Source organism: Anolis carolinensis, unplaced genomic scaffold (genome assembly GCF_035594765.1).
Source record: "Anolis carolinensis isolate JA03-04 unplaced genomic scaffold, rAnoCar3.1.pri scaffold_37, whole genome shotgun sequence".
In the NCBI taxonomy this organism is placed as follows: domain Eukaryota; kingdom Metazoa; phylum Chordata; class Lepidosauria; order Squamata; family Dactyloidae; genus Anolis; species Anolis carolinensis.
The window spans coordinates 204,374-230,713 of NW_026943846.1; the positions used below are offsets into that span (position 1 = coordinate 204,374).

General features: G+C 38.5%; 1 protein-coding gene across 4 annotated transcripts in view; it reads right to left on the reverse strand.

Annotated features, from left to right (window-relative positions):
• Window positions 1-26,340, reverse strand: part of prkcb (protein kinase C beta) — a gene marked incomplete at its 5' end in the record, with an annotated part of 126,555 nt that overhangs the window by 88,367 nt on the left and 11,848 nt on the right. For all 4 annotated transcript variants that reach the window (XR_010001544.1, XR_010001545.1, XR_010001543.1 and 1 more), the window contains 3 exon segments: window positions 706-862; window positions 5,996-6,124; window positions 9,186-9,297. Coding sequence is in view for 1 of the 4 variants with exons in the window: in XM_062966871.1 (XP_062822941.1) it covers window positions 706-862; window positions 5,996-6,124; window positions 9,186-9,297 (398 nt within the window).

Below are 26,340 nucleotides of genomic sequence, written 5' to 3' on the forward strand. Positions count from 1 at the left end.
GGCCTGATGGTATGCTAGATCTGTTTTTAGCCTCCCGTTTTTAATATTTTATTCAGTATATTGATTTTTATGACTGTTTTACAGATGTTGATGTCTTATTGATGTGTAAAATTGTTTTTACATTGTATTTTTATGTCGGGCATGGCCCCATGTAAGCTGCTCCGAGTCCCTCCGGGGAGATGGGGCGGGGTATAAAAATAAAGTTATTATTATTATATTATTATTATGCTAATGCTTTTATCTTAAGCTGCTTCAGGAGAGATATAAATATAATACAACAGCAACAAGAATAAAAATAATAAAAATAACAACATAGGATTTGGGTTCAATGGCAGGAAAGGAGATTCCACCTGAACACTATTAGGAAGAACTTCAAGACCATAAGAAGAGCTGTTCAACAGGAGAACTCTCTGCCTCGGAGCTCCTTCTTTGGAGGCTTTGAAACAGGATGGATGGTCATCTATCGGGAAGGCTTTTCCTACACAAAGGCAAAAGGACATTGGACTGGGTGGCCTTTGGGAGTTCCTTCCATTATAGGAATCTAGGATTTTATGAATGTTCAAGATGGAATGAATGGTGGAACAGCCTCCACCTTTGGAGGCTTTTAAAGAGATGGCCATCTGCCAGGAGGGTTTGAATGTTCAGGTAGAAAAATGATGTATTAGATAGGAAGGGAAGCAAGGCAAGAACCCCATCTGTACTCACAACTTAAAGGTCTCGTTCCACTCGGGGTTCAAGGAGCATTTGATGGTCTTGGTCTTCTGCTTGCTCTCACTTTTGGGGTCCGGGATAAGCTTGAGCTTGACGTAGGGGTCCGACAAGCCGTTGGGGTCCATGGGGACGAGGTTTCTTGCATCTCGTACTGGAAAAAGAGAGAGAGAGAAATATGCCAAGAAGTCAGAAAATTGCATTCAAAGCACCCCAGACAGATGGCCATCCAGCCTTTGCTTAAAAGCCTCCAAAGAAGGAGCCTCCAACACATCACAAGGCAGAGAGTTCCACTGCTGAACAGCTCTCATAGTTAGAAAGTTCTTCTTAATGTTCAGGTGGAATTTCCTTTCCTGTAGTTTGAAGCTATTGTTCCGCATCCTAGTCTCCAGGGCGGCAGAATATTATTATTATTATTATTATTATTATTAATAATAATAATAATAATAATAATAATAATAATAATAATAATAATAATAATATACCCTCCAGGGCAGAATAATAATAATAGTAATAATTTTATTTTTGTACCCCACCTCCATCTCATCTCCCCCAAGGCACTCGGGGCAACTTACATATGGCACAAAGTGCCTAAAATAAACACACAGTACAATATAAAATAAAACCACGAGTATATAAAACAACAATTTGAACTTAGAACAGCGTCAATAACCTATAGTTTCATCTGAAAACAAGCTTGATCCTTCCTCCCTATCACTTCTCTTCACATATTTATACATGTCTCCTTTCAGCATTTTCTTCTGCAGGCTAAACATGCTCAGCTCTTTAAGCCGCTCCTCATAGGGATTGTTCTCCACATTAACTTTGAATATGTTTAACTGTGAATTTTTAAATACTGTATATATTCAATTCTGTTTTAATGATTGCATTTTTGACTCTTTGAAATTGCATGCTAACGCTTTTATGTTAAGCCTCTCTGAGTCTCCTTATGGAGAAATCAAACTAGAGTATAAATAATAATAATAATAATAATAATAATAATAATAATAATTTTATTTATTTATTTATTTATTTATTTATTTATTTATTAGCAACATTTATATCCTGCCCTTCTCACCCCGAAGGGGACTCAGGGTGGCTTACAAGTTATATCTACATACAATATATTATATTACTAGCTGTGCCCGGCCACGCGTTGCTGTGGCGAAGTATGGTGGTATGGGAAATAAAGTATTGAGGAATTGGTGGTAGTTAAGGTAAAGGGTCAAGGTGTGGAGTCCAGATAATCCAGTTAAAGCAGATAATACAAGATTCTAAATGGGTTATATAGCTGTGTGGAAGGTCCTTGAGTCTACACTGCCATCTAATCCAGTTAAAATCTGATAATCTGTATTTTATAGGCAGTGTGGAAGAGGCCTAAGTGAGGCCTAACTCTGCCTGTCCCCTGGGTTGAGTGGGTTGATAGGACACCAAGTGGGCGGAGCTTAGCATTTTAACTGGCAGCAATTGGATAAAAACAATTATTCCTCTCCCTCTAATTAGGACTTTATTTTTCTTTTCTTTTTGTTGTATCAACCTAGAGGCATGGATGATGGGTTGTGTTGTCAATTTTCGAGGTTGTGGGGTGTTTAGTTTTGTTGTTTTGGCGGTCGCCAGGATTCCATCACTCTTTTATATATATAGATCAGTATAGCACAATATAAGCATTATATATTACTACTAGCTGTGCCCGGCCACGCGTTGCTGTGGCAAAGTGGTGGTGGTATTGGTTAAAAATTGTTGTGTAATTTTTATTTGACGTTATTTGCATTTTTAAAATTAATTTTATTGTAAGTTATATTTTTATTTATTATATTTTATTATTTTCTTGTATTATTTTAGTTATTTTCTGTTATTATAGTATTTTATTGTATTAATTTTTTTAGTGTTTTTTTTATTATTTTTTATTGGGTTGCTAGGAGACCAAGTTGGAGGCGCTTAGCTTTCTAACTGGCAGCAATTGGATAAAAGCAATTATTCCTCTCTCTCTAATTAGGACTTTATTTTTCTTTTCTTTTTGTTGTATCAACGTAGAGGCGAGGATGATGGGTTGTGTTGTCAAATTTTGAGGTTGGGGGGCCTGTAGTTTTGTTGTTTTGTGGGTCGCCGTGATGCCATCACTCTTTTATATATATAGATATTGTACTATACCACTATATTGCAATATTATTAGTAATATTACATGTAATATAAATATACAATCATCATCATCACACAGCATATCTATCTTGTTTGCTGTGTCATAAAATAAAATAATAATAATATATAGAATGAATGCAGTCTGAGGGCACTTGGTCTGCCATGGCTTAATAGGACAGAATCCTCGGAGTTGTAGTTTGGGAAGACACCGCAACTCTCGGGCCTTATAAAACTATGACTCCCAGGATCCCATTGCATTGAGGCTGGGGCAGCAAAAGTGGTGTCAAACCGGATCAATTCTGCAGTGTAGATGCAACCACAGACTGCATGAAGAACAGCACCCCTCAGTGACCAATCTGTGTAAGGGATGTTGACACAACGCCAATAACAGAGTCTGCTTTTTATGTGCCAGTTTGCAGGTGCGGCATTTGTCGCCGGCATCGTTTCTTTGCTTTGCAACAAAGAACGCAAGCCGGGCAAAAGGCTGGCAAACCTGCAAAGATTGAGGCCAAGGTCCTTTTTATTATTTTCCTTTCTGGATGCGGTATTGCCATCATTTCTGACAGCGATCGGATCTCAGACCAAACATCTGCAAAAAAATTAAAATTAAAATTGAACAGCCCCATATCCTCAAAGGCGCACATCGCCATCTATAGGCCAACGGTGGCACTGCAGGGCAATGCGCTCCAATGCAAAACAATGGGCTTTCAAGGTCACTTCTGTTTAAAGGAGGGGCAAAGGGGGCTTAGGGTACTAAAATCTAAACATCTAAATATAAAAATATTATATATATAATATATATAATATAATATTCTCTTTGTTATATGGTTTTATCATGTTGTACACTACCTTGACAGGCAGGTAATAAATAATACAGTAATAATAATAATCTAAATCTATATACTTCTGTTTAAAGGAGGGGCAAAGGGGGCTTAGGGCACTAAAATCTAAAAATCTAAAAATAAAATATATAATATAATATATATATAATTTTATATATCTATATATATAAAAGAGTGATGGAATACCGGCAACCAACAAAACAACAAAACTAAAGGCCCCCCAACCTCGAAAACTGACAGCACAACCCCTCATCCACGCCTCTAGGTTGATACAACAAAAAGAAAAGAAAAATAGTCCTAATTAGAGGGAGAGGAATAATTGTTTTTTATCCAATTGCTGCCAGTTAGAAGGCTAAGCTTCGCCCACTTGGTCTCCTAACAACCTACTCAGCCCAGGGGACAGGCAGAGTTAGGCCTCACTTAGGCCTCTTCCACACTGCCTATAAAATACAGATTATCAGATTTCAACTGGATTATCTTGATTCCACACTACTATATAATCCACTTCAGTGTGCATTTTATACAGCTGTGTAAAAGAGGCCTCATATAATCTAGTTCTAAGCAGAAAATATAAGATTATAAATATACAGTAGAGTCTCACTTATCCAACATAAACAGGCCGGCAGAACGTTGGATAAGTGAATATCTGCTTTGGATTATCTGGACTCCACACTGCAGTGTGGAGACAGGCAGGTAATAAATAATACAGTAATAATACACTTCTGTTTAAAGAAGAGGAAAAGGGGGTTTAGAGCACTAAAATCTAAAAATCTAAATATAAAAATATTATATATATATATATGCTAGCTTTGCCCGGCCACGCATTGCTGTGGCTTATGCTTTCAGAGTGTTGCTCTTTATTTACTGTCCTGATTTTAGAGATTATATTGTTCTGTATTATTATATCACAGTAATTATTACATATTATATTTATAAACTTATATTATCTGCTTAGAACTGGATTATATGAGGCCTCTTCTTCATGGCTGTATAAAATGCACACTGAAGTGGATTATATGGCAGTGTGGAGTCCAGATAATCCAAAGCAGATAATATAAGATTATAAATGGGTAATATAGCTATGTGGAAGGGCCTTGAGTCTACACTGCCATATAATCCAGTTAAAATCAGATAATCTGTGGAAAATGCCTAAATGAGGCCTAACTGTGCCTGTCCCCTGGGCTGAGTAGGTTGCTAGGAGACCAAGTGGGCGGAGCTTAGCCCTCTAACTGGCAGCAATTGGAGAAAAACAATTATTCCTGTCCCTCTAATGATGACTTTATTTTTCTTTTGTTTTTGTTGTATCAACCTAGAGCCATGGATGATGGGTTGTGTTGTCAAATTTCGAGGTTGGGGGGCTTGTAGTTTTGTTGTTTTGTCCGTTGCTCTGATTCCATCACTCTTTTATATATAGACATGTCCAAAAAATCATTTTGAATCGTATATTGGAATTATTTCGGATTGTTCTCGCTTTTTGATACGCATTCCGAGACATTGTCTCACAGCGCAACCGGCAATGTAATTCGAACCATTGTTGGCCCATTCTCTAATTGTCTCTTAATGTTTCGTTAATTTTTTCCCCCCAATTTTTTAAAATATATTTTTTAAAAATATTTTTTTTATTTTTTTTGTTTTGTTTCTGCAACCTACCTAGAATGGGAGCTTAGTGCAGCCTAACATGGCCAATCAGAAGCTTCCACGATGGACGCAAAGGTGGGGGCTAGGGTTCATGAGGATAGCTCAAGAAATGAGGGTGGGAGAGCCCTGTAAAAGTCCCCCTCGGATTCCTATTTTTGGTGATTGCGCATGCGCACCCCGCCATTTTAGAAACATTTAGAATCATTATGAATTTTCGGAAATATCTGAAAATTTTGGGTGAAAAATTCTGAAATACTTTCTATATCGAAGCGCCAGCACCCCCTACTTTAGAAACGAGAATTGAAATTTTTTTTTCATCGATTGGACATGCCTAGTATATATGTGTATGTGTATGTGTGTGTGTGTGTGTGTGTGTGTGTAAAACACTAAAAGGACAATCAAACTTGCAAAAAAGGGCCCTCTTTCCATCACCTTGATTATTTCATTCCATAATGAATGCACACTTCAAATGTAATTAATTGTATAAAAATCATTTGCAACTAGATAGAAGGACAAAAAGAAAGCCTCCAACAAGCTATATTTCCATTTTAATTCATTAATTAAAAAATAGTTAAAAATTAAAAATGTTCCCATTGTAGGAGCACGCAATAAATGTTCCCATTGTAGGTGCACGCAATAAATATTGTTGTTGTTGTTGTTGTTGTTACCTATGACGGTGAGGACTTCATTCTCGATGTCGGCCTTGATGTGTATCCGGCCCCGGCGCTCGGTGTGGTCGGTCCCACAGAGGCTGGGGACGTTCATCACGCAGCGCTTGTGCACATTCATCATGCAGGCTGGAAAAAGAAAGAAAAGAGTCCATAAGGAAAGCACCTACCCTGTTTCCCCGAAATTATATTAATTTTTGCTCCCAAGGATGCACTAGGTCTTATTTTCAGGGGATGTCTTATTTTTCCATGAAGAAGAGCTCACATTTATTGTTGAACAACAAAATGAACATTTATTATATACTGTAAAGTAGTTGTCATCACAAACCAGCATAGCCAAACAAACTATGAATCCTATCAAGAATTTCTTGTTACTACCATTATTTACATGTACAACAATCTATGGTACCTCTTGCAATTTAGGTTTCACAAGGTTTCCATGCTGATTTCTCTCTATTCTAGTTTCAATGTAGTCATGAATGATAAATAATATAATATACTATAATAATAATATGATAATATAATAATAATATAATGATATACAATATATTAATGAGATAATATAATAATAGGATATAATAATAACAGAATATGATAATAATATGGTATTAATAGGATAATATAATAATGGGATATAATAACAAAATAGCATAATAATATAATAATAATAGGATACTATAATAGAATAATAGAATGGAATAGAATGATATAAAATATATTAATAGGATAATAGAAAATGGAATATAATAATAACAGAATATGCTAATAATAATAAAAATAATATGATACTATAATAGAATAAAAGTATAGAATGTAATGATATAAAATATATTAATAGGATAATATAAAATGGAATATAATAACAGAATAATAAGATAATAATAGGAAAATATAATAGAATAATAATAGAATAATAATATGATGATATAATAATAATAGAAAAATATAATATAATGATATAAAATATATTAATAGGATAATATAATAATGGGATATAATAATAGTAACAGAATATGATGATAATAATAATATGGTAATAGAATAATAGTATAAAATAATAAGTTTCATGGCATAGGATAGGAATAGGGATGAGAGGAGAATCCCAATACGTCCTATACCTTTAAGAAGCAGAAGGAGCAGGACGAGTGGAAAGGGTGTTCAAGCCCTCTTCCTTCCCTTGCCCTGGCTCCAGGAGCCAATCAGAAGCCTTGCGGGCAAAGGGAGCATTGGCCAGGATGGAGCCTTGTCTCGGAAGGAAGAAACGGCAGCACAGCAGCAGCCACAGAAGGTTCTTCAAGCCGCAGACAAGGCAAGGCCAGCCAGGGAGGGAGGCACAGAAAGCAAGCACTTTCTCTCCCTCCCTCCGGTGTGTGTATGAGTGCTGCTTTAGCCCTGCAGCCATGCTTCCCAATGGAACTCTGCTGCAGCCTTAGTTGCTAGGTCTTACTTTCAGGGGAGACCTTATATTTGGCAATCCCCCCAAACCCCTACTAGGTCTTATTTTTTGGGGAGGTCTTATTTTAGGGGAAACACGGTATGCACATGGATTTGCAAACTGATAGGGCGCCTGGAGCAGCCTATGAAGCCTTTCCAACATAGGCCAGGCCCCAATTCACCCCTTGCCTTATGCACCAAGCCACAGGCTGCAAAATGTGACCCCTAGGCTGCAAACATTACCTCCATATATATATATATTTTAATTTGTCAGATTTGTTGTAATTCTCACAGTGGCCTGTAGAGGCCGCCCTACGACTGGTTCATAGGCCAGATCTGGAGCCTGGCTCTCCTTTTGCAATCAATTGCAAGGAATTGTCATCTTTGCAAGAAGAAAAGTTAAAATTAAGGGAAGAGAATAATTTCTTCTCCTTGTTTGTGTGTTTTTCTATATATTAATTGTATTCTCAATTCGCTTCTGACATGATAAATAAATAATTCTGTATCCCGCCTCAAGAAGCAGGTAATAATAACAATAATAATAATAATAATAATTGTCAACTGCAAAAGGCTACCCTACTGGGATCTGCACGCATTATCCGAAAATACATCACATAGTCCTAGACACTTGGAAGTGTTCGACTTGTGATTTTGTGATATGAAATCCAGCATATCTATCTTGTTTGCTGTGTCATACAATAAAATAATAATAATAATAATAATAATAATAATAATAATAATAATAATAATAATAATAATGCGTGCATCATCTGAAAATACATCACACAGTCCTAGACACTTGGGAAGTGTTAGCCTTGTGACTTTGTGATACGAAATCCAGCATGTCTATCTTGTTTGCTGTGTCATACAATGTCGTTGTGTCAATAATAATAATAATAATAATAATAAGCAAAGAGAAATATTGTCTTTGTTATATGCATTTTATCATGTTGTACCCCACCTCAGCAGGTAGGTAATTAATAATAACAACAACAATAATATTAATAATAAACAAAGAGAACTATTCCCTATTTATTATATTTGTTTTATTATATTGTACCCTAGTCTGAGAGGCAAATAATAGAGAATAAGAACTATTCTCTATTTGTTACATGTGTTTTATCATGTTGTATCCCACCTCGAGATGCAGGTAATAAATAATAATAATAATAATAATAATAATAATAATAACAACAACAACAAATAGTAGTGTTAGTTATTATTGTTGTTGTTGTTGTTGTTGTTGTTGTTAGTATTATTATCACCATCATCATATGCAATAAATACTGTATATCCTTCTCCCGAAATAAAAATTCCAAATGGAGAAGCCAAACGTTATAAATAACAACAACAACAACGATGATAAATAGTAGTAGTGGCAGTTATTATTGTTGTTATCGTTGTTGTTGTTGTTATCATCATCATTATAGGCAAGAAATATATCCTTCCCCCGAAATAAAAATTCCAAATGGAGAAGCCAAACATTATGGCTTCTACTTAATTGCCTTTGCACATATATATGGAATGAATGAAGTTTGGCACCACTTGAATTGCCATGGATCAATTTTTATGGGTTTTTTTGGAGTTGTAGTTTGGTCTGGCATCAGCCTTCTTTGGCAGAGAAAGGGAAAGACCTTGGAAAACTACAACTCAAGTTTCGGCAATGCAAGTGGGGTCAAACTGCATTGAATTGGACGGTGTAAGAAGATCTGGATCCAAGGTGTTGGGTAGGACCTGCGTGGACGATGGGACTTACTGTCGCACTTCATCCCTTGGTGGATGAGTCCGTAGAGCAGAGACCCGCAATGGTCACAGAAGGTGGGACTGGAATACGTGTGGATTTTGAACTTGTGTTTGCTCCGAGGGTCCTAAGGAAGAGAGAGAAACAAGGGCCGGTCAACTACAAATCACTCACATCATCCTTTAACCTAGAAAGGGAGTCAACTAATAAAAGCATTAAAAAGAGAAAATAGTGAGCCATTAAAAGGAACAACAAGTAAAATATATAAAACTAGCTGTACCCGGCCACGCGTTGCTGTGGCGAAGTATGATGGTATGGGAAATAAAGTATATTATATTATCTGCTTAGAACTGGATTATATAAGGCCCCTTCTACACAGCTGTATAAAATGCACACTGAAGTGGATTATATGGCAGTGTGGACTCAAGATAATGCAGTTCAAAGGAGATAATATAAGATTATAAATGGGTTATTTAGCTGTGTAATAATAATAATAATAATTGTCAATTGCAAAAGGCCACCCTACTGGGATCTGCACGCATCATCTGAAAATACATCACACAGTCCTAGACACTTGGGAAGTGTTCGACTTGTGATTTTGCGATATGAAATCCAGCATGTCTATCTTGTTTGCTGTGTCATAATAAATAATAATAATAATAATAATAATAATAATAATAATAATAATAATAATAATAATAATAATAATTGTCAACTGCAAAAGGCCACCCTACTGGGATCTGCACGCATCATCCCAAAATACATCACACAGTCCTAGACACTTGGGAAGTGTTCGACTTGTGATTTTGTGATACGAAATCCTGCATATCTATCTTGTTTGCTGTGTCATAATAAAATATAATAATAATAATAATAATAATAATAATAATAATAATAATAATAATACATCACACAGTCCTAGACACTTGGGAAGTGTTCGACTTGTGATTTTGTGATACGAAATCCTGCATATCTATCTTGTTTGCTGTGTCATAATAAAATATAATAATAATAATAATAATAATAATAATAATAATAATTGTCAACTGCAAAAGGCCACCCTACTGGGATCTGCACGCATCATCTGAAAATACATCACACAGTCCTAGACACTTGGGAAGTGTTCGACTTGTGATTTTGTGAAACGAAATCCAGCATATCTATCTTGTTTGCTGTGTCATAAATAATAATAATAATAATAATAATAATAATAATAATAATAATAATAATAATTGTCAACTGCAAAAGGCCACCCTACTGGGATCTGCACGCATCATCCCAAAATACATCACACAGTCCTAGACACTTGGGAAGTGTTCGACTTGTGATTTTGTGAAACGAAATCCAGCATATCTATCTTGTTTGCTGTGTCATAATAAATAATAATAATAATAATAATAATAATAATAATAATTGTCAACTGCAAAAGGCCACCCTACTGGGATCTGCACGCATCATCCGAAAATACATCACACAGTCCGAGACACTTGGGAAGTGTTCGACTTGTGATTTTGTGATATGAAATCCAGCATGTCTATCTTGTTTGCTGTGTCATAATAAAATAATAATAATAATCTTTATTTGTATTCCGCCCTATCTCCTCAAGGGGACTAGATAGATATTTCAGAGAGATATACACTCTCTGACCGGGCTGTGGCGCAGACTGGAAAGCAAGCCAGCTGCAACAAATCAACAAATCACTCTGACCAAGAGGTCATGAGTTCGAGGCCAGCCTGCGTCTTGTCTCTGTCTCTGTTCTATGTTATGGCATTGAATGTTTGCCTTTATGTGTGAAATGTGATCCGCCCTGAGTCCCCTTCAGGGTGAGAAGGGCGGAATATAAATGCTGTAAATAAATAAATAAATATACTCCACTTGCCTCATTTCCAACAGACCTCTGAACAAACCTCTGAGGATGTTTGCCACATGTGCAGGTGAAACGTCAGCAAAGAATGCTGCTGGAGCATGGCTATACAGCCAGAAAAACTCACAGCAACCCAGTGATTCTGGCCAACAATACATTATCAAAGGAAGCTGTGCTTAATTCGGAGCAAAGCATGGAACAGGGTCCTGGCAAAGTCAATTGCATTGGAGACAAAGAAGCATCAACCTTCTTCCAAACCTCATTGACCTTCTGGAGATGCTCCTTTGATGGAGGAAATGGGGGTTAAGGACAATTAACCTGCCTCTAACGAACCTTCTGGCAGTAAAGGAACACTCATTAAGCGACAACGTAAATGGAAAGAAACCAAGAGCAATACTATATTCCTTTCTAGAAGGCTTATCTGCGGGAAGGACAAAGGCAACCTTTGCATTGAAAGCCCAAGGTTGCCTTTGGCTGCGTCTACACACTCGGATGAATGCAGTCCGGCCCCACTTGAATGGCTCAATGTAATGCAATCCTGGGAGTTATACTTCCCAACTATAACTATTGAATTTTTGTATACCAGGCATGGGCAAACTTTGGCCTTCCAGGTGTTTTGGACTTCAACTCCCACAATTTCTAATAGGAATTTGCCCATGCCTGGTGTATACGTATACCTCGTGTTGCCCTGGGTTTGCATTTTGTAATGCTATTGATTAGAAGTGTGCAAAGTTTGCATAAATGGTTTGGTTTTATAAAACCAAACAACTGCCAGGCCACATCTTCTATTAAGCCCAAGATGTATCTCTGGATGTGGCTGGACTACAACACCCAATTCCCTCCATCAGCTCCCCATAAATAGGTTTATTTGTTGGATTATGATGGGTCTGTGGGCCACATTTGGTCCTGATTCATCAAATCCGATTCATGTAGTCCAAACATGTGTGTGTGTATGCATGTATGTATGTATGTATGTATACTAGCTGTGCCCGGCCACGCGTTGCTGTGGCGAAGTATGGTGGTATGGGAAATAAAGTATTGAGGAATTGGTGGTAGTTAAAGTAAAGGGAAAAGGTTTTCCCGTGACATTAAGTCCATTATAAATGGGTTATATAGCTATGTGGAAGGGCCTTGAGTCTACACTGCCATATGATCCAGTTAAAATCAGATAATCTATATTTTATAGGCAGTGTGGAAGAGGCCTAAGTGAGGCCTAAGTCTGCCTGTCCCCTGGGCTGAGTGGGTTGCTAGGAGACCAAGTGGCCAGAGCTTAGCCTTTTAACTGGAAGCAATTGGATAAAAACAATTATTCCTCTCCCTCTAATTAGGACTTTATTTTTCTTTTTTTGTTATTGTATGAACGTAGAGGCATGGATGAGGGGTTGTGCTGCCAAGTTTAGTGTTTCTGGGATGTGAAGTTTTGGGTTTTTTGTCCTAGGCCGAAATTTCATTACCCTTTTATATATATAGACTAGCTGTGCCCGGCCACGCATTCCTGTGGCGAAGTCTGGTGGTATGGGAAATAAAGTATTGAGGAATTGGTGGTAGTTAAGGTAAAGGGTAAAGGTTTTCCCCTGACATTAAGTCCAGTCGTGTCTGACTCTGGGGGTTAGTGCTCATCTTGAGTCTACACTGCCATATAATCCAGTTGAAATCAGATAATCTGTATTTCATAGGCAGTGTGGAAGAGGCCTGATTGAAGTTGCCCTGGGCTGAGTGGGTTGCGAGGAGACCAAGTGGGTGGAGCTTAGCCTTCTAACTGACAGCAGATCAAGTGGGTGGAGCTTAGCCTTCTAACTGGCAGCAATTGGATAAAAACAATTATTCCTCTCCCTCTAATTAGGACTTTATTTTTTCTTTTCTTTTTGTTGTATGAACGTAGAGGCATGGATGAGGGGTTGTGCTGCCAAGTTTAGTGTTTCTGGGATGTGTACTTTTGTTGTTTTGTCCTAGGCCGAAATTTCATTACCCTTTATATATATATATATATATATACACACACACACACACACACACACACACACACACACACATACCTTTGACTTGTATATACATAGTCAAGATCTGAGCCTTTATAAAGTATTAATGGCCGCATGGAACCCAAATTAATTTTTCTTAAATATAAATCATTCTTGAGAAATGCTTTGAATAAAATAGTCACATGATACAAATGTTGGTTGCAAACCGTAACCATGTTGCTATTACGTTTTCAAGCTAGGAAGCGGTCATTAACAATTGTAACTTTTGCAAATATTACAGTAGAGTCTCATTTATCCAACATAAACAGGCCAGCAGAATGTTGGATAAGCGAAAATATTGGACAATAAGGAGGAATTAAGAAAAGCATAAAATTATACTATGATTTTACAAATTAAGCACCAAAACATCATGTTTTACAACAAACTGACAGAAAAAGCAGTTCAATACACGGTAGTGTTATGTAGTAATTACTGTATTTACGAATTTAGCATCAAAATATCACAACATTTGCTACAAAAACATTTAATACTAAAAGGCAGACTGCGTTGGATAATACAGAAAGTTGGTTAAGTGAAGGTTGGATAAGCGAGACTCTACTGTATTTGCAAACAGGAATTGCATTGCTACTCTATTTCCAAGTTCATTTGTAACTTTGCAAGCTTTAGTTGCAAACAGGAATCATATCGCTGTTACATTTTCGAGCTAGAAAGTGGCCATTAACAATTGTAACTTTTGTAAATATAAGTCACCATATTGCTGCTCATTTGTACCTTTTGCAAATGTCAGTTGCATACAGTTGCCATATCGCAGTTATGTTTACAAGCAATTTTTGGAAATGTTAGTTGCATCTAGGAATCATATTGCTGTTGTATTTCCAAACTCATTGGTAACTTTTATAAATCTTTTGAGTTGCAAACATGAATTGAATTGCTATTGTATTTCCAAAAATATTTGCAACTTTTGAGTTGCAAACATGAATTGTACTGCTGGTGTATTGCCAAACGTATTTGCAACTTTTGAGTTGCAAACATGAATCGTATTGCTGTTGTATTTCCAAAAATTGTTGTATTTCCAAAAATATTTGCAACTTTTGAGTTGCAAATATGAATCGTACTGCTGGTGTATTTCCAAACGTATTTGCAACTTTTGAGTTGCAAACATGAATCGTATTGCTGTTGTATTTCTAAAAATATTTGTAACTGAAAAATGCATCCACAGACAGTCCTGGGAGGCCTCTCTTTATGTTTTGCACTCTGCTTTTTCCCCTTCTTCTCACTCGAAAGCTCCAACGCGCCAGAAGACGGGAATGTTCCTCAAGGGCCTGGCAGATGGCAAAATGGAAGTGACGGCTTGTCCAAACCGCTCTGTTTTCGGGAAAGGCTGCAAGAGCCTTCTCGGGGACAGCGGCAAGTGGAGAGCCAGCCCCTTTAAGGAATGGCGTTTGGCATTTGAATCCGGAAAAATTAAGTCCAATATCCACTCCTTCCTTTTCCTGGAGAGAGGTCAAAACCACCAAAAGCCCTTCTGGAGCAAGGGATGCAAGGCTGTCTGTCTGCCAAATGGAGAAATAATAATACGAGGGTTGAATGAAAAGTACTGCCTCCACCTTCATAACTTCTCAACAGATGGCAGGTCCTGGCTTGTTCAGTAGGCTCTCCTCTACAGTTCCATTTGGCAGGAAACCTTAGCATTGAACGGTTGTGTTGTTCAAGTGCAAAGTATGGAACCCTGCGCAGACGGGGAAGCCTTAGCATTGAACGGCTGTGTTGTTAAAGTGGGAAGTAGGGAACCCTGCGCAGACGGGGAAGCCTTAGCATTGAACGGTTGTGTTGTTAAAGTGCGAAGTATGGAACCCTGCGCAGACGGGGAAGCCTTAGCATTGAACGGTTGTGTTGTTAAAGTACGAAGTATGGAACCCTGCGCAGACGGGGAAGCCTTAGCATTGAACGGTTGTGTTGTTAAAGTGGGAAGTAGGGAACCCTGCGCAGACGGGGAAGCCTTAGCATTGAACGGTTGTGTTGTTAAAGTGGGAAGTATGGAACCATGTACAGACGGGGAAGCCTTAGCATTGAACGGTTGTGTTGTTAAAGTGCGAAGTATGGAACCCTGCACAGACGGGGAAGCCTTAGCATTGAACGGTTGTGTTGTTAAAGTACGAAGTATGGAACCCTGCGCAGACGGGGAAGCCTTAGCATTGAACGGTTGTGTTGTTAAAGTGGGAAGTAGGGAACCCTGCGCAGACGGGGAAGCCTTAGCATTGAACGGTTGTGTTGTTAAAGTGGGAAGTATGGAACCATGTACAGACGGGGAAGCCTTAGCATTGAACGGTTGTGTTGTTAAAGTGCGAAGTATGGAACCCTGCACAGACGGGGAAGCCTTAGCATTGAACGGTTGTGTTGTTAAAGTGGGAAGTAGGGAACCCTGCGCAGACGGGGAAGCCTTAGCATTGAACGGTTGTGTTGTTAAAGTGGGAAGTATGGAACCATGTACAGACGGGGAAGCCTTAGCATTGAACGGTTGTGTTGTTAAAGTGGGAAGTATGGAACCCTGCACAGACGGGGAAGCCTTAGCATTGAACGGTTGTGTTGTTAAAGTGGGAAGTATGGAACCATGTACAGACGGGGAAGCCTTAGCATTGAACGGTTGTGTTGTTAAAGTGCGAAGTATGGAACCCTGCACAGACGGGGAAGCCTTAGCATTGAACGGTTGTGTTGTTAAAGTGGGAAGTAGGGAACCCTGCGCAGACGGGGAAGCCTTAGCATTGAACGGTTGTGTTGTTAAAGTGGGAAGTATGGAACCATGTACAGACGGGGAAGCCTTAGCATTGAACGGTTGTGTTGTTAAAGTGCGAAGTATGGAACCCTGCACAGACGGGGAAGCCTTAGCATTGAACGGTTGTGTTGTTAAAGTACGAAGTATGGAACCCTGCGCAGACGGGGAAGCCTTAGCATTGAACGGTTGTGTTGTTAAAGTGGGAAGTAGGGAACCCTGCGCAGACGGGGAAGCCTTAGCATTGAACGGTTGTGTTGTTAAAGTGGGAAGTATGGAACCATGTACAGACGGGGAAGCCTTAGCATTGAACAGCTGTGTTGTTAAAGTGCGAAGTATGGAACCCTGCACAGACGGTCGGTCCATGCGACTTAAGCAATGTGCAGTCACTGAATTCTTGACAGCAGAAGGCATCACCCCAAAGGAGATTCATCTGAGAATGCAAGCTGTTTATGGTGATGGTGTTGGTGTGAGTCCTGTGCATAGTTGGCCAAGTTTAAAGATGTTGAGGTCGGAAGATCTGACTTGCGTGACAAACAAAGAGTTGGATGTCCTGTGACAGCAACCACCGAGTTTCATAAGCAAAAGGTGGACAGATTGATTCAGGATGATCGTCGTATCACTCAGAGAGACATTTCAAGCATTTCAAGCCTTCTCGGTGGTGGCTCCTCAGCTGTGGAACTCTCTCCCCAGTGACATCCGGCAGGCTCCATCCCTCCTGGGGTTCAGAAAATAAACTGAAGACCTGGCTATGTATGCAGGCGTTTGAAGAATAGTATGTGTTGGCTTCGACGCGGTCTGAATTAAGGCTTTTGTATAAGGTCCAGTGGGTGAATGGCATAAGCACTTTGCACTGTTTTAAACTTTGTATACTGTATTTTATGAATGTTTAAACTGTTTTAACGTTTTAGTTCATTGTATTATGGTGTAACGGCATTAATTGCCACTTGTAAGCCGCCCTGAGTCCCCTCAGGTGAAAAGGGCTCGGGCTGTGGCGCAGGCTGGAGAGCAGCTGCAATGAATCACTGCAATGAATCACTTTGACCAGGAGGTCATGAGTTCGAGACCCGCTCGGAGCCTATGTTTGTTTGTCTTTGTTCTATGTTAAAAGGCATTGAATGTTTGTCTATATGTGTAATGTGATCCGCCCTGAGTTCCCTTCGGGGTGAGAAGGGCGGAATATAAATGCTGTAAATAAATAAATAAAATAAATAAGGGCGGGGTATAAATGATTGAAATGAATAAATAAATACATTTCACCAGAATGTGTGGGTCACATTATTGTTTTGCTTGGCTATCGGAAGATCTGTGCACAATAATAATAATAATAATAATAATAATAATAATAATAATAATAATAATAATAACTTTATTTTTATACCCCGCCTCTATCTCAGGGGACTTAGGGCAGCTTACATGGGGCCAAACCCGAATAAAAACAGTAGCAGTATAAAACACAGCAATAAACAAAAACATGCACAATTAAAAGATTTAAACATTAGCCAATAAAAACAAGAACTAATAAAAACATGGATTAAAACGGAGAGATTGTAAAAAGTAGAATGGGTCCTGCGAGACGCCGGTTGCAGAAACAGAGTGTCGACTTCTTCCGTGACGGCTTCAGAAAAACTTGTTCATCGTTGGCAGACATGTCTCCAAATGTCTGGTGATTATGTGGAAAAGTGAATAGTGGTAGTTAAAGAGGTCATTCTAAGGATTATTTCTGCCTTTGATTTATTAAAATACTCCCATGCAAGCCCAAGTAATGAAGGTGGAGGCATTATTTTTCATTCAACCCTCGTATGATTACAAGGGGAGTCTGGTAGAGCCTCCTTCCTTCTCTGGAAGTTTTGGAACAGATGCCGGATGGCCATCTTTCGGGAGGGCTTGGATTGTGTCTTTCTGCCTGGCAGAAGGGGGTTGGACTGGATGATCTTTGGGTGCCCCTTCTTGTCCTCGGATTCTCTCATGCTCTGTGTCTGATTGTTCATCTCTTTGTAGGGCAGACTTGAACAAACTGAAAGAACTGAAAGAGACTTTCTTTGCAAGGAGTAAAGTCCGTAACTTCGTTCTGCTGCCCTTTTCGTGGCATTAATTTGTCTTCCGAGAACACTAATTATGCTCCGTTTTTTTCCCGGAAACATCCGCAGACCTCACTCAGATGGAGGCCCCATCGTCCCCACTTTTCGGGGCCTTTCATGGGAGATGACAGGAGCGGGCGGCGGATCAAAGGGACTCCGAAAGTGGCGGAATTGGGGTTATTTTTCTTTTTTTAAAAAGAGATAATTGGAAAAGGCTCGGGTTCCCTTTTTTTCTTAATGCGCTGAAACGATTACATTTACAGATTCATATAGAAGAAGCATTTAGGAAGAGACCAAAGGGAACGTTGTCGTTTGGGGAGGCATTGGCAAGACTAAAGCCCTTGGGAAACTACAACTCCCATGATACTGTAGCACTGAGCATTGGGAGGGGTTAAAGTGCATCAACTTCACAGTGTAGATGACTCCTGGAAGAAAGGAAGAGTACATGGAATGGAATAACTCATATATTCTGGTTACCCGGATCTATGGAATAACCTATATTCTGGTTACCTGGATCTATGGAATGACCTATATTCTGGTTACCTGGATCTATGGAATAACCTATATTCTGGTTACCTGGATCTATGGAATAACCTATATTCTGGTTACCTGGATCTATAGAATAACCTATATTCTGGTTACCTGGATCTATGAATTAACCTATATTTTGGTTACCTGGATCTATGAATTAACCTATATTCTGGTTACCTGGATCTATGGAATAACCTATATTCTGGTTACCTGGTTCTATGGAATAATTTATATTTTGGTTACCTGGATCTATGGAATAACCTATATTCTGGTTACCTGGATCTATGGAATAACCTATATTCTGGTTACCTGGATCTATGGAATAACCTATATTCTGGTTACCTGGATCTATGGAATAACCTATATTCTGGTTACCTGGATCTATGGAATAACCTATATTCTGGTTACCTGGATCTATGAATTAACCTATATTTTGGTTACCTGGATCTATGAATTAACCTATATTCTGGTTACCTGGATCTATGGAATAACCTATATTCTGGTTACCTGGATCTATGGAATAATTTATATTTTGGTTACCTGGATCTATGGAATAACCTATATTCTGGTTACCTGGATCTTGAATAACCTATAGTTTGGTTATCTGGATCTATGGAAGACATTATATTTTGGTTATCTGGATCTATGAAATAACCTATATTTTGGTTACCTGGATCTATTGAATAACCTATAGTTTGGTTATCTGGATGTATGGAAGACATTATATTTTCGTTATCTGGATCTATGAAATAACCTATATTTTGGTTACCTGGTTCTATGAAATAACCTATATTTTGGTTACCTGGATCTATGAAATAACTCATATATTCTGATTACCTGGATCAATTGAATAAATTATATCTTGGTTACTTGGATCTATGAAATAACCTATATTTTGGTTACCTGGATCTATGAAATAACCTATATTCTGGTTACCTGTATCTATAGACTAACATATATGTTTATTTTTTCCAATTTACATATTCATAAAAAATATCAATAATAATAGTAGTAGTAGAAATAATAATAATAATAATAATAATAATAATAATAATAATAATACGCCATCCTCAGTCCCTTCAGGTGAGAAGGGGAGGATATAAATGTTTGAAAATAATAATAATAATAATAATAATAATAATAATAATAATAATAATAATATCTTAAAACTCATTGTTGCTCAAAGTTTAGGGTTGCCTTCACTTGCATTTCCTATTAAATACCCGCCGTTTTGTTCTGCTGTTTCTCTTATTTTGCATTCGTTTTGATGCTTCTGCACCATAAGCTGCTCAGGGGATGCCGTTCCCCGTTTTAATAATAAATGAATAAATAATCCAATAATCCACAAAGGTAAAACGGGGCCGAGGCCAACATGCAACCTCCGCAGGTGGAATCCAACATCAGCCCCCCCCCCCCCCCCATTGATGTTCAATAATAACTCCTTTCCATTATTCTATTATTATTGTTACTACAGTAAAGTCTCGCTTATCCAACGAAAATGGGCCGGCAGAACATTAGATAAGCGAATATGTTGGATAATAAAGACAGATTAAGGAAAAACCTATTAAACGTCAAATTAGGTTATGATTTTACAAATTAAGCACCAAAACATCATGTTAGACAACAAATTTGACAGAAAAAGTAGTTCAATACGCAGTAATGCTATGTAGTAATGACTGTATTTACGAATTTAGCACCAAAATATCATGATGTATTGAAAACATTGACTACAAAAATGCGTTGGATAATCCAAAACGTTGGATAAGCGAGTGTTGGATAAGTGAGACTCTACTGAATTACAATACAATACAATTCAATACATCGTGATATTTTGGTGCTAAATTCGTAAATACAGTCATTACTACATAGCATTACTGCGTACTGAACTACTTTTTCTGTCAAATTTGTTGTATAACATGATGTTTTGGTGCTTAATTTGAAAAATCATAACCTAATTTGATGTTTAATAGGCTTTGTGTATTTTGTGTATTTGTTTGTTTGTCTTGCATGCAAAAAACCTATGGTCTATGCCAGGGGTCCCCAAACTTTTTATGCAGAGGGCCAGTCTACAATCCTTCAAACTGGTGAGGGGCCAAATTATCATTTGAAAAAAAATTCAAACAAATTCCGATACACACTACACATGTCTTATTTGTAGTGCAAAAACAAGAACAAGAACAAGAACAATGAAATAAAAATAAAAGAGCAATACAATATTTAAAAATAAAAACAATTTTAACCAACATACATTTATCAGGATTTCAATGGGAAGTGTGGGCCTGCTTATGGCCAATGAGATAGTCAAGTTAATTAGGATTGTTGTTGTTGTTGTGTGCCTTCAAGTCATTTCAGACTTTGGGTGAGCCTAAGTCTAAAATTTATTTATTTATTTACTTTATTTATTTACTATATTTATTTACCACATTTGTATTCCACCCTTCTCACCCCAAAGGGGACTCAGAGTGGCTTACAAATTATATGTACATATAATATGTTATATTGTTAGCATAGCACACTATTCGCATTATATATTACTACTAGCTGTGCCCTGCCACGCGTTGCTGTGGCCCATTGGAATTGCACTGAATACCTCCGGTTTTTGGAGTTTTTTAGGCCCTGCAGAGGTTTGTGACGTGATATTTTGTGGTTTCAACCTCAAGGCGTGGATGATGGATTGTGTTGTGAAATTTTGAGGTTGAGGGGTGTTTAGTTTTGTTGTTTTGCTCAGTGCCAGGATTCCATCACTCTTTTATATATATAAAATATTGAACTATACCACTATACTGTAATATTATTAGTAATATATAATTAATACTATTGTATGGTATTATTATTATTAGTGTTATATTGTATTACATTATAATATTATTATCAATATTATATGTATATACAATATATTATATTATAAAACTGAGGGCGGGGGCCAGGTAAATGACCTCGGAGGGCCGCATCCGGCCCCCGGGCATTAGTTTGGGGACCCCTGGTCTATGCATTCAATAAATTTGGTAATTTGGATATTTTGGTGCTTAATTTGAAAAATCATAACCTAATTTAATGTTTAATAGGTTTTTCCTTAATCTCTCCTTATTATCCAACATATTCGCTTATCCAACGTTTTGCTGGCCCGTTTATGTTGGATAAGCGAGACTCTACTGTATTACTACATTTATTATTTTACTCTATTATTATTAAAAGGATACATAAGCACATTTACATTGAAGAAGATGAGAATGATTTGATCAGAGTTGGACAGTTTTCTCTTGAATTACTGATGCCTCAATTAATGTAATTTTATCGGTATCTATTTTTATGTCTGAAATTTACCACTCTCGGCTTATACTTGAGTCAATGTTTTCCCAGTTTTTTAATGGTAAAATTAGGTACCTTGGCTTATATTCAGGTCGGCTTATACTCGAGTATATACGGTAATTCATTCTGCACCAAAAGGAGGGGAAGATCATGCAAAGGTGTTTGTGCCTGGAGGGCTGGAGCTCCGTTAATACCTGGCCCACCTTGCTGCAATGCAGCGTTCCGTCTCCGAGTTCCAGGGAAAATGAAAATCCACCTCCAAAACCACATTGTATGTTTCCTCGCTTTCCTGAAAGCAACCAGCTGTCCCTGCCCTTGACTTTTTTCTCCATAAAAAATTCATCGGTGCCAGCTGTCAATGCCAGGAAAGGTGCAAGCCGCGATAAAGGTGAATGGCGATGCTTTGCAATTTTGGCTCCCGTTGGAGCCTCTACACTGCAGAATGGATGTACAGTAGAGTCTCACTCATCCAATATTCGCTTATCCAACGTTCTGGATTATCCAACGCAGTCTGCCTTTTAGTAGTCAATGTTTTTGTAGTCAATGTTTTCAATACATTGTGATATTTTGGTGCTAAATTCGTAAATACAGTAATTCCTACATAGCATTACTGCGCATTGAACTACTTTTTCTGTCAAATGTGTTGCATAACATGATGTTTTGGTGCTTAATTTGTAAAATCATAACCTAATTTGATGTTTAATAGGCTTTTCCTTAATTCCTCCTTATTATCCAACATATTCGCTTTTCCAACATTCTGCTGGCCCGTTTAGGTTGGATAAGTGAGACTCTACTGTAGTTTGACAGTGCTTTAACTACCTTGGCTCATTGCTATGTCATCCTGGAGTTTATACTTTGACACAGAAGGTGAAAGACTTGGTAAAACTCCATAGTGGTGTCAAACTGCATGAATTTTTCCCAAACTTTGGGTGAAAAGTCCCCTCGGGTGAGAAAGGCGGGGTAAAAATGCTGTAAACAAAAAGTAAGTGTAACTATGGTATATACTCGAATATAAGCCAACCTGAATATAAGCAGAGGCATCTAATTTTACCACAAAAAATACTGAGAAATCATTAACTCAAGTATAAGCCGAGGGTGGGAAATTTCAGAAATAAAAATAGATACCAAAAATTACATTAATTGAGGCATTGGTAGGTTAAATGTTTTTGAATATTTACATAAAGCTCAAATTTAAGATAAGACTGTCCAACTCCGATTAAATCATTATTCTCATCTTCTTCAATGTAAATGTGCTCATGTATCCTTTTTATAATAATAGAGTAAAATAATACATGTAATAATAATAATAAATACAGGCATGTTGAAACAGCTTAGTTCTCTGGGAAGATTTGGGGGGTTAAACACCTGTTGGGGGAAGCGCTTGAACTTCCATAAAAGTTCTGCACTGAGTTTTCCCTATCGCGGTGTCAACGTGACTATTCAAAGAAGAACATTGACTCTTGTTTCAGAGCTTCTAAGCGGCCCTCCGGTGCACTTACTCACGAGTAGACCGGGAGTTGCATTTCCACTCCTGATCAAATTTGGACTGCGTTTCAGATCCACCACGAATTACCTTGCCTAGCCTCGAATCCTTGTCTGGACTTTACTTCAAGAATCTCCCTGTGAATCCTTGCTCTTTCCCCACTCAAACTTCCAAAGAGTTTGAGTGTGTTTCGGTTATTGGATTGTAGACTTTGGACTCTAATACTGAACATATAACTTCATTTATTTGGACTATTTTTGATCTTTCCTGAAAGGACAATTGCTTGACTATATACTCTGCATACTTTTGTTTTATTCTTTTATTGCATCAATAAAGATATTAGATTGTTTATTGGCCTCTGTGTTGGTTTCCAGTGTTCACGCAGCCTAGGGGTGTTACACAAATGTACATTACATTTATCTATATATATAAAAGGGTAATGACATTTCGGTCTAGGACAAAACAACAAAACTACACATCCCAGAAACACTAAACTTGGCAGCACAACCCCTCATCCATGCCTCTACGTTCATACAAGAAAAAGAAAAGAAAAATAAAGTCCTAATTAGAGGGAGAAGGAATAATTGTTTTTATCCAATTGCTGCCAGTTAGAAGGCTAAGCTTCGCCCACTTGGTCTCCTAGCAACCCACTCAGCCCAGGGGACAGGCAGAGTTAGGCCTCACTTAGGCCTCTTCCACACTGCCTATAAAATACAGATTATCTGATTTTAACTGGATTATATGGCAGTGTAGACTCAAGGCCCTTCCACACAGCTATATAACCCATGTATAATCTTATATTATCTGCTTTGAACTGGATTATCTGGACTCCACACTGCCATATAATCCACTTCAGTGTGCATTTTATACAGCTGTGTAATAATAATAATAATAATAATAATAATAATAATAAGAAGAAGAAGAAGAAGAAGAAGAAGAAGAAGAAGAAGAAGAAGAAGTTTATTTGTATCCCGCCTCCATCTCCCCCGAAGGGGACTCGGGGCGGCTTACAGCAAAATCAAAATACAAACAATGATAAAATATAAAACATCAGGACAAAAACAAAACCAATTAAAAATATACACAATAAGTTAAAACACAGAATTAAAACATCAGGTTAAAAACAATGAGGTGTACGGTGCATATTATGGGTAACAAATATATAAATAGATAAAGTGCATTAGAATCATTTAAGGTCACATTTGGTACGGTAGGGAGGAGTCCTGAATAATATCAATCAATCAGGAATCGGGAAGAGTGACCAGTGCAAAAGGTCGAGGAGCATAATAAGAAGTGTAGAAGGGGCCTCATACTTCGCCACAGCAACGCATGGCCGAGCACAGCTATATACATATATATAGATGGGAATATGATATCATCTATCTATCTAACATTCTATCTATCTACATGTATAATATATCTATAAAAATAATAAAAGTGAAAATATGTATGTGGCAGGGGTGTGCATTTACACAGTCAAGCTCCTGCCTCCACAAAGAACTATAGCATCCACAGCTCAGGAAACACCAATAGCCTTTCCTCCAATGACATTGCAGGTTATAGCGAGCGCCAAGCCTGCCAATGTCCTCCACAAACACCATCCTGCCCACCACCCAAGTGAAGGTTTTCATTAGTGGACAATTTCATCCTAGATTTTCTTTTTTTCCTCCACCACAGACACCTCCCAGTGTTCCCTTCTCTCTCCACTGCTGTGAAAATGTGCATAACCCCGCCCACTGCCTCTCCCATAACCCTTTCCTATTCTTCTCTATGACACACAGCAAACAGAGGAATTGATCCGCAACTGAACATACTAGAGAGGTCTGGGGAGAATTCACCATGATTTATAGGAGTTGTAGGGACTGGGATGTATAGTTTACTTGCAAATAAATGAATGTTCTGAACCCCACCAACGATGGACCTGGAAGTAACTTACAGAACCCTCATGACCAATTGAACATACTACAAGGCTTTGTGGGAACAGACCTTGATTTTGGGAGTTATAGTTCACCATTATCTAGCGATCACTGAACCCAGCCAACATAGGATCTGGACCAAACTTGGCACATAGACCCAACATGGCACACTGAGCATACAGGTAGGGTTTGAGGGAGACCGACTTTGAATCTGGGAGATGTAGTTTGCAATTATCCAGAGAGCACTGAACCCAGCCGACGTCGGATCAGGACCAAACTTGGCACACAGACCCAACATGGCACACTGGGCATACAGGTAGGGTGTGAGGGAGACTGATTTTGGATCTGGGAGATGTAGTTTGCAATTATCCAGAGAGCACTGAACCCAGCCGACGTCGGATCAGGACCAAACTTGGCACACAGACCCAACATGGCACACTGGGCATACAGGTAGGGTGTGAGGGAGACTGATTTTGGATCTGGGAGATGTAGTTTGCAATTATCCAGAGAGCACTGAACCCAGCCCACGTCGGATCAGGACCAAACTTGGCACACAGACCCAACATGGCACACTGGGCATACAGGTAGGGTGTGAGGGAGACTGATTTTGGATCTGGGAGATGTAGTTTGCAATTATCCAGAGAGCACTGAACCCAGCCCACGTTGGATCTGGACCAAACTTGGCACACAGACCCAACATGGCACACTGGGCATACAGGTAGGGTGTGAGGGAGACTGATTTTGGATCTGGGAGATGTAGTTTGCAATTATCCAGAGAGCACTGAACCCAGCCGACGTCGGATCTGGACCAAACTTGGCACACAGACCCAACATGGCACACTGGGCATACAGGTAGGGTGTGAAGGAGACTGATTTTGGATCTGGGAGATGTAGTTTGCAATTATCCAGAGAGCACTGAACCCAGCCGACGTCGGATCTGGACCAAACTTGGCACACAGACCCAACATGGCACACTGGGCATACAGGTAGGGTGTGAAGGAGACTGATTTTGGATCTGGGAGATGTAGTTTGCAATTATCCAGAGAGCACTGAACCCAGCCGACGTCGGATCTGGACCAAACTTGGCACACAGACCCAACATGGCACACTGGGCATACAGGTAGGGTGTGAAGGAGACTGATTTTGAATCTGGGAGATGTAGTTTGCAATTATCCAGAGAGCACTGAACCCAGCCCACGTTGGATCTGGACCAAACTTGGCACATAGACCCAACATG